Consider the following 9,847-nt stretch of genomic DNA (forward strand, 5'->3'; position numbering starts at 1 on the left):
CATTTTTAATTCAACTTTTTTTTCAATACAGTATGACCAAAGAACATGCCAGATGCCACCTGCAGAAATCCAGAGAGTGCAAATGACTATTTTTCCATTTCTCTTGTCCGGAGTAAGAGAAAAGATCCAAAACTAGCCTCATGTTCTCTTTTTAGACAAAGAATACTGCCACCACTATCCAAATCATAAATCACATTGAATACTTTTAAAGGCCACACACAAAATATCGTTGGCATAGGCAAACCTCTGGGTTTTTTTTACCTGCACTCCAGGAGAAATACAGTTTAATGTTACAAAAGGAAAATAGCTTACAGGCATTCCATTAACCAACATCCACTCACCACCTTGTCTGCTGCTCCCTGGGGATAGTCTGTAGCAAGGTCAGCAAGATAAGCAGAGGGTTCTTAGAGCCTTAGGAAGCAAACTCTCAGAGGAAAGTTAACAAAACGTCCACCTCACAAATCATAACATAACATGCACTGAGCACTGGACTTGCATGTTGCAGAGGCCACAACCCTTCCAAACGGCCCAGCCTGGAATCAACAATCCCTAAAATTCCAGAAGAACTTTACAAGCCATTTAGTTAAGGGTAACGAAAACTACCTCAAAGGAACTGAGGGTCTTGCCCAGATCCCACAGCTGACTCTGCTGGCTCCATGGCTAGTTCTAAACTCCAGGGGAACAAGCCAGAACCAAACCACTCTTGCCAAGCACAAGTCACTCAGACCTTTTCCGAAGTTGTGATTCAGAGCCTGCATCCCACCCTTAAATGATATATGGCATAATAATAATATTGCATTCTTATAAAGTAACCCTATTCAATGCCCCAAACGAAAACTCTCAAATTATAAATTAAATCGACTTAGATCACTTTGAAGAGTCAAGAAAAACTCACCACCAACAAACTCACTCTATCCACAGTTGTTATCAGCTTATTCAGAAGGTAACGTAATTTGCTGAAAGGTCATCTCTTCGATGTAACCAAATAAAATCCTATACTAATTGCATTACTTCCTTAATTGTAGCAAATACAGGAAGACACCTTTATTTCACCCAGTGTTTGTGGTACTTGCTTTGATATGGGAAAAGCAGTAGGGTGAAATACCATAGGCTGGATCTGTCTTATAATTGGCCTTCCTGTGCAAGTAGCAAAAACAGTTTCCAAACAAAGAGCAACCAGTCTGAAATTCAAAATAATCCTGAGATGATTTGAGAGACATATTATAGCCACACCCACTTACTACAAGGGTGACCTTGGACAAGTGATAGCCTCCTTCAGCTTTAGTTTCCTCATCCTAAAGTGGGGATATTCATAGTTTCCACTTCCAGGGGCATATAAAAAACTCTGGCACAGCACCTAGATCAAGCCAAGAGCTTTGTGATTGTGGGCTATTGTAAGCACCATTCCCATTTTAGAGATTAAAAAACCGAGGCCCATTACCGAGGTAACACTGCTACAACACATCAAGAATTTCAGTCTGGCCCTCTGGGATCCCAGTGTGATTCCTAAGTAACAGGTGTATGTATCTGGGACTCCAAGACCCGCAACATCACCCAACGCCACTTCCATGAGATGCTGGGTATGTGGCCAAGGCAGCCCAGCTACCCAGTGACAGCCAAGCCCTCAGTGGGTTCTTAGTCTCCACACTCACTGAATCAAAAACTTCGGAAAAGTGGTATTTCTTTTTTAATGACTACAGAACTCTTTCATAAATAAATAAGAACTCTTTTGTAAATCACCAGTTTTATAAATAAATCCTTTTGCAGATTCATGATGAACTTGTCTCTTGAAAAGTCAATGACGTTTCCTCCCTAACTGGGACTATACTTTGGTATTTCGTAAATTGCTTATGGCTGTTCTCTATCCAAATCTTTCCAAATTGATGAGTTTACCTGGTTTAAGTGCACTGTGTAATTTGAGACTGCAATGGTGTGAAAACTCAAACACCTCCTGGCTTCATTTAGTAATTGGTATGAATTCCTCAAAAGCATACCCTCTGCTGCAATATCAATCTACAACCTGCTTCACTCCTCGCGTTAGAAAAATAGTATCACAGACTCAAAAATAAGACCAGTTGTCCTATTTTCTTACATGGAAGTGTTACATATTCCATGAACTATGCTTTCCTTTCTTCTCTTTTAGTTGCTAGGTTTCAGGAGCCAACTGTGTCACTTTGCTACAGCCCAAAAATAGCTAAGTTGAGTAGTTTAAAATCACACTTTGCTGTTTGGCCAGAAATCCATCGTACTGGTTTCAGTTCGCAAAAAACTGATTAGAGGGCAGGCGCTATCTCTCCTGTGCTCTGCAGGTCTGAATCCACAAAGATGTGGAGACCGAGACATTAGTGTGTTCAACGGTCACACAAATGCTACTGTTTGCTTCTGATCAGTGGCACAAAATTAAAGCCCAGAAATGAGAGTAACAGAGACCCACTCTCCTTGGTTACCTTGCAGCCCAGAAGGCCTTAGAAGAGGAATTGGGCATTCCAGAATGCAGGACCAAGCAACTGTTTTCACAAAGGACACCACCACAGGGGGGAATCTTGGACATTCACATGACAGAGTTTAAGCCTACAGAGAACATCTTACCCTTTATAAGGCAGGAAAGTGGAGACCCTTGGCCATGTGAGTAAGAATGTTATCTCAGACTTCACTGAGACTTTCTCATTTTAAACCTCAAATCGTAACCATCTTATTAATTTTACATGGGATGCCCTTGGGCCAGTCCTTAGTCCTCCTTGCCCTAGAATATAAAAAAATTATGTGAGTTTATATAAAATTTGTTTTTGCATGCAACTGTCCTTTCTATTTTCCTCTTCCCACATACTCCTATCCTAATCGCTTCAGTACACATGAAAAAATGGTTAATTTATTGAACACTTCCTATTTACTATACACAGTGCTAAGTCCTTTAGCAAGCATTCTCATTCAAGCCTCAAAGACTTTAGGAGTCAGGGTACAATCACTATATCATCACACAGAGAAAAAAATAAAAGAGAGGTACAGAGAGGTTAAGCAACTTGTCTAAGGCCCCACAACTAGCAATTGCAGAAGCCAGCTGGCTCCAGAGACCATTCTTAAGTGTACTTCGATACATTCCATACAACTTTCCACAGCTACCTGTTTTGAAAGAAAAAGTATTAACAAGTTCTAGGTTCCTAAGACTTTTCCTTGCGGCTCATACTTCTCACTGAGGCTCATACACTGGTCGACAGATACCAAAGTCCTCCCATCCCCCACCCCAGTTACATCAGTAGCACCATCCAATTCATGTGGGGGGGGGGGGACTTCAAAACCAGCATATCTGGAACCTGGTCTGCTGTCATTCCTCCACCCAGCCCTAAGAGCACTTTATGTGTTTTTTTTAAATGTTCTATCAAGTGCCATGGTCATAAAAACATTGACCCTGCATAGGCCTGGGAAGCCATCTCACATGGATATTTTTTCTGCAAGTCGAAACACCAAACATTTTGCTGTAAACGATGCCAGGTGAAGTGGTCCCTCGAGTTACAGGTTTCCCTCCAGGAGAAGACAGTAACAAACGGAGCCCTCTAGCTACTTGAGGCACTCTTGCACAGCCGTCTCTATAAACCTCACAATCCTTTTCCTGAAAGGAGCAAACCACAAATTGACATCATGTATTTCAATCATTAGAGACTTTTCTGAAAATGAAATTTATCTACATTACTTCTAGATCCATTTTTTTTATAAAGAGTCAATTCTATGGTCTTGGAAACTTGAGACAAAGAATTGCAGCACTAAAGCAGGGAGAAATAAACAAGTGTTTTCAAAACATATCTTTTTGGGGGGCTGGCGAATAGCTCAGTTGGTTAAGAGCTCGCTCAAGAGTGCAAGCGCTGAGCAACAGGGTCACTGGTTCAATTCCCGGCCTGAGCTGAGCTACTGCTGAGCTGCCAACAGGTGGCAGGATGGCTCAGCTAAAAAATATATATCTTTTTTGGAATGATTTTTTGTTGTTGTTACAATGCCACATAAACACAATATCCAAAAAAAAAAGTCAAATCAGATGGCTCTTTTCTTACAGACGTGCATTTGATCTTTACGTGCACAGAACACTGCCATTGTCCTGGGTTTGGTTCTTAGCAAACAAGCTGGTCACTCCCATTTCTCAGACAGGGAAATCCAGATATCAGATCTTTTAATCATTTGCAAATATTTACTAAGGGCCTAATGTGTGCTCAGGCCCAGGCAACCTCATCCCCAGAACAAATTCAGTGACTGCTGCCGAATTCCACAAAAGCTCTCTGTGCCTGCTGGGGGCAGGCTCTTCTCAGAAGACCGTTTCTCGCTTTCCAGAGTCCCGCAGAGCCACCAGCTTTGCCTAGATCAGACTCCGGTGGAGAAATACAAGTGGAAGCAGGGCACACTTCCCTGGCTTCCTTTATATTGTTAGATACACGGAGCTTTTATTCCCTACACAGATACAGCCAAAAATGCCATTTCAGTGATTACCACCTGTCACCTACCACCTTTGGTCAACTTGTAACAAAAGCATACCGAGGATTTATTTGGGGGGACATCAAGCACTTTGGAGATAACTTTAGATGTCCTGAATTTCTCCCATAAGCTCTGAATTCTTAAATGTGACACGATAGATGTGCCACAGGATGAAAGTGTTAATCACAAATTTTTCACTCTTGCAATTCAGAACGCACATCCCCAGTATAATTTTCATCCTGCTTAGAAATGACATTGCACTGTGCTGCACGCTCTCTGTAAAATGCTCAACAGAAACTCAGATTTAAAAAAGTAATAAAAACCTTTCAGCATAAAAGGGAAGAGCTCAAGCAACAAAGCATTAGCAACATTTAATTTGCTTTCTTCATCTAGGTAAGGCTAATGAAAGTGTCCAGACTGTCCTTTTGGTCAAGAAGTTTCCAGAAAAATGGGGGAGTGGGTAAGGATGTAGGAGGGGGCCCTTAATAACAATTGCTCTGGGGCATCTGAAATGATCTTACCTGAATGGCAAGAAAGCTCATTCCAGTTGGTGCACTGATAGACACCTGATTATACTACATTAACTTGGGAGTTTCTCAGAAAAGAAGGATGAATCTGAAAAGGGTTTTGTTTTGCTGCATAAAATCATCAGCATTCCCTGTACTACTTCATATAAACAACATAATCTTTTATTCAGTGAAAACAGGTCCATAATTAAGGGGAGATGCTCAGAGCTTCAATCGTTGGCTAGTTCTTTTTCTCATTTCAGCCAACCTTTCCTATAACCTTTCTGCCACCAGCAACAGCAACTTCCCCTATTTCCAAAAGTCCCGTTATGCAAATTTGTATTAATATGCTACCTTCATCAGCTCTGTAATGTGAACATTATTTAGAAGGAAACATTGAAGATTTCATTCCATAACTGTGTCAGAGGAACCAGTTTCAAGACTGGATAAAGATTCTTCATTTTCAAATAAGACACTTGAAGGGGGAATGTGGGGGAAAGACTGCACGATTTCTCACCCCACCCCTCAGAGTAAGGTACAATAGCTGACTTACAAATATTACTTTTGTATTTTTCTAAGAAGGCCATAAAGGATGTCCATCAGGACTAAAGCATGTACATGCAAATACACCGACAGCTTAGAGGGAGATGCACAGGACATCAATCATGGATCCTCAGATTCTGACATCTCCAAAGTATGCCGCAGAGCTTATCCATCTGAAGTGTTTCCAACGTCAGCCTCTGGATGTAATCTAATTAGGGTACAAAACATTTCAGAATCAAAGAGAAGGTTTCACTCTGAGGATGGAGAGAAGAAATCAATAAAAAGTGTATATATTTTTTAAGTTTCTTCTGAATAGCTTAAGAATGTAAAATACATAAAATGTTAACCCTCTCAAGTAACGTATTTTATATCCTGTTGGAGGCACTTAATTTCTCAGCGATTGGCAATATATATACCAAAGGCTTACATGAACTAGGGGTAACATACAGAGGTTCTGGGGAGGATGGGGGGTGTGGAAAGAGGAGGATTGAGTTGGTAACTGTAGCTGAGTGGGAGGCCTAGAGGAGTCCATTATATTTTTCCATTTTCCCAAGTTTTTCTGTAATATTTTTAAGACACATAAGGAAAAGAACGTACTATGCATGCACTATGTCATGACTGATCACACTTCTGCTCTAGAAAGTGGAAAAATCACTTGAAACACTAACAGCAATGCCTTACTTTTGTTGAGAGACTAAAAGCCATTGTTTCAAATCTGCTGGGGCAAGATCCAGGCCATGCCATCCGTGGCTGTTACCAAAATCCTCCCAAATTAGAGCTCCCCTGTATCCTTACAGTTGCTTGAAAACTCAAATGGAACTGAAAAGTTGGTGCGATTCTGAGAGGAAACCAACAAAATAACAAGGGATTTTGGTTAAAACTTCACAAGAAAGGACCCTAATCCAATACCACAAGCATTTTTATCCTTCGTGTCAAGCAGATAAACTCTTCCAGGGTTATGGAAGGCAAGGGGTATCCCAAACCGAACTCTGGCCCCCTGGTTTAGAGCGGGCCAGGAGCAGCAACGCAAAACTGAGGTCCTCTTCTCCGCAGAGGCGCATCCGCAGCCCGCGAGCCTGAGACCCCGGCTGCGCGGGCCCCATCCCGGCTCCTATCCCGGCTCCCACCGGGGCCTCGGGGCACGGAGGTAGCCGAGCACTACCAGTGGAGGTGGCAGGAGCCCGGCCGAGCGGTTCGAGGGCGCCCCCTGAGGTCCAGCGACGTCACGGCACCTTCGGAAAAGGGAAAGCCGGCGTCTCCCACGGCTCTGACATTTTAACTTTGCCTGGTTCCAAGCGCTGCTGCACCCTCCCCCGGCGGCACTTTTCCAGACCACATCTCCTCTGTCTCGTGCCCCACACCACTGCCCCTGCCCTTTCTGACACCCTTCGGCTCTCGGACCAGGGAATGCGCTCTTTACCTCCCAGCGTGGCCACGAAAAGAAAACATGTAAGACTAAAATTGTCCAAGCCCCACCAAGGCGGCATCACTGGCGGTCCCATTTTGGATTTCAAGCTTCCTCAGGCCAGGAAAAAGAAAACCACGGCCAGCCCGCTGACTGCATGCCCGAGCGTAAGTAGAAGGCCTGAGTGGAATGAGAAAGTCCTCGTTTCGCAAGGCTGCTCTCCTGCCGCCTCCCGCTGCCCCCCAGTAAAGCGTAACCCGAACAAAGCTCGACCCCAGTGGACACCTGAGTCCACTCAGCCGACAAGTCCGCTGCAAAGAAGCAAGTCTAGGAAGAGCAGATGACTGACACCAACACTGAGCAATGATCTTTTCAGGGATTGAGTGCGTTTTTAGGAGAAAATGCCCACACCGCCTACAGCCCCAGGAAAGCAGGGCTCTAGTGGGACAACCCCAGGCCTCCGAGTGAGTGTGGACCGATGTCCTCCCTCGGCATCGAGCTAGGTTTCTGGGCTGTGGAAGAAGCTCCGAGGGATTCCCGGAGCAGGAGGATGCGCAGAGGGAAAAGAGGGTGCCGAAGACAGTGTTTTTCCTCTGCCCCTCGAGGCCACCCCCACGCCTGCAAAGGGAACACTCGCTACCAATCCCCGAGGGCAGCGAGAATGCCCGCGCCCTGTTCTAGGGCGCACGACGGAGCTGGGGGAACCGCTGCACCAAAACCGAGCGCTCGGGCCGCCCGGGGACAGGCGGCTGTGAACAAGGGGAGCAGAAACATCGGGGCACGTTCCCTTTTTTGTTTGGTACAAATAACACCCACCTCCGGGTATCCAAGAGCTGAAGAATGAGAAGGCAGAAAAGCGGGGGGTTCTCTGGTCTTAGGAGATCGAGGGATGAAAAACGAATCGCCCCCTTCTTCCTACCCCTTCCCCAGCCAGGGCAAAGGACGTGGCCTCCACCCCCGCAGAGGGGGCCGGACGGATTCGCGAGAGCTTGGGGCTGCAGCCCGGGGGGTGGGGGTGGGGGGCTGCAAAAGGATAGAGAAAGGCGGCTGGCCTCTGCCCCCTAGGAGGGGACAGACGAAGCGGGGTCAGCCGGTGTAGGGCTGAAGTAAGAGGGTCGCCGAGCCGCACATCGCTACGTGCAGTGACTCATTATGGTCATCAATTGCCAATACTAACCCTGTCTTAACCTGACCAGAAAAGAGTGAGCATAGGTCTTGCCAGCCGCGAACCGCCTGCGAAAGGGCAGAGATGAAGGTAGGCAGGCGCGCCAGAGACGGAAAAATCCGCCCGGGCGCGAAGAACAACCCAGCCGCCGACGCGTCCCCGGCGCCCGGACCCGAGCAGCCCAGCCGGCCAGAGTTTCGGGGTATAGGGGTCGCGGGCCGGGGCTGGAGAAGCCACAGATCTCCCTAAACCGCCTGCTCCCTGCCCTCCTACCGCACCCGGGCCCCAGCTCCCGGGATGGCCGCCTCACATCAGCACCAAAGCGCAGCCTCGCGCTCCAGCCCGGACCCGGGATCGCCCTGGCCCCCGAGACCGGAACGGAGACTGCTCCCAACATCCCCAATCCTCCACGATCAACCTCCAGATACCCTCCGCCGAAAACTAGCCTCTCCACACGGTCAGAGAGCAGCAAATCAAGTCCCCAATTCTGAGCTCCTTTAATCACCGCCTGAGCGAGGGGCGCACCCTGGGCCCCTCAAACCCACAGAGGCATCCTCCCTTGGTCACAGTATCCCCAACCGCCCCAGAAGTCTAGTTCTCCCAAACGGCGGCGTACCGGCAGAGCAAGTCCCCTTTTCTCCCGACTCCGGGTCCCCCAGACCCACCAAACCCGAGCGACAACAGACCCCCTTAGGCCCCTGTCCCCTTCCCCGGTCAGCCCCTCCTTCCATCCTTCCCAACCAAGAGCCTCCCTAACCGCCGCCAAAACCAGCAGAGCAGATCCCTCTTCCCTCCCGGGCGTCCGGCCCCCTCCACCCTCTCCGGGGTCCCTCGGACCAGCGTCCGAGCTTCGTGCCCCGGCGACAACTCCACATCCCCCGCGCGCGCTGGCCAGGGCCGCGCGTCCCCTCGGCGGCCGGCACTCACCGGGGAAGCACACGACATAATGGAGCACTGAACTGGTGATTTTCAGGAACAAAATCCACCAACACGGTTCCAGTAACCTCCGCATGTCCGAAAACGCACATCGAAAAGAGAAAGGCAGGGGGGGTAAACTTGTTGAATAAGTTCTTGCCTCCGTGTGAGCCTCCGCTAAGCCCGGGCTCTTCCCCTGCTCGACCGTTCTACGGGCCCCCAGCGCTCAGAGGTCCAATCGCCCCTGGAATCCGGGAAGCCGCCGAGTGTCCCCGAAAAACCTCAAAAAGTGACCGGGAACGCAGAGCCACGCTGGGGACGATCCTCAGTCGAGAAGGACTGCTTTCCGCTCAAAAAGGAGAACGCCGAGCGAGAAAGGCGACGAGTCCGAGGGCGGCGGCGATGCCCGGGGCCGGGGGCAGGCAGGGACCGCAGGCGGCGGCGGAGAGCGGCCGAGGATCCCCAACTTGAGTCGGCAGCGCAGCGCAGCCCTAGAGCCGGCGGGCGGCGGCGGGGCTGAGCGCGGCGCGGCGTCTCCGGGCTTCAGGCAGGCAGCTCTTTCCAGGGCCCAGGGAAGGAAGGAGGCATGTTTGCGAGCGGGGAAGGGGAGGGGAGAGGCGGGGGAAGCGAAGAGCCCCCTCCGAAATAGAAACGGCCGGAGGAAACGGAGAAAAACACAAAGGATCTCAGAGGGGTGCTGGGGCCAGGGCGCCTTCAGTCCATGCTCCTGAAAGTTGTGGCTCTGGCGCAGGCTGGGGAGGAACGGGGAGCGCGGGGCTGGAAACTGGCCATGCCTCCATACAGGAAGTAACATGTGAGCATGGATCCTGGCAAAGACTTTAAAGCCGGCGAGCG

At 48.5% G+C, this 9,847-nt stretch overlaps 1 protein-coding gene across 1 annotated transcript in view; it reads right to left on the reverse strand.

Moving 5' to 3' along the window:
* The window catches only part of LOC109395835 (receptor-type tyrosine-protein phosphatase gamma-like), a gene marked incomplete at its 3' end in the record, with an annotated part of 531,517 nt that extends 521,712 nt beyond the window's left edge, over positions 1-9,805 (reverse strand). The window contains exon 1 of the mRNA XM_019667172.1: positions 9,005-9,805. Within this exon, the coding sequence (XP_019522717.1) occupies positions 9,005-9,089 (85 nt within the window). The remainder of the gene's footprint in view (positions 1-9,004) is intronic.
* Between the last annotated feature and the right edge of the window lie 42 nt (positions 9,806-9,847).

This window comes from Hipposideros armiger, unplaced genomic scaffold (assembly GCF_001890085.2).
Source record: "Hipposideros armiger isolate ML-2016 unplaced genomic scaffold, ASM189008v1 scaffold_487, whole genome shotgun sequence".
Taxonomy (NCBI): Eukaryota; Metazoa; Chordata; class Mammalia; order Chiroptera; family Hipposideridae; genus Hipposideros; species Hipposideros armiger.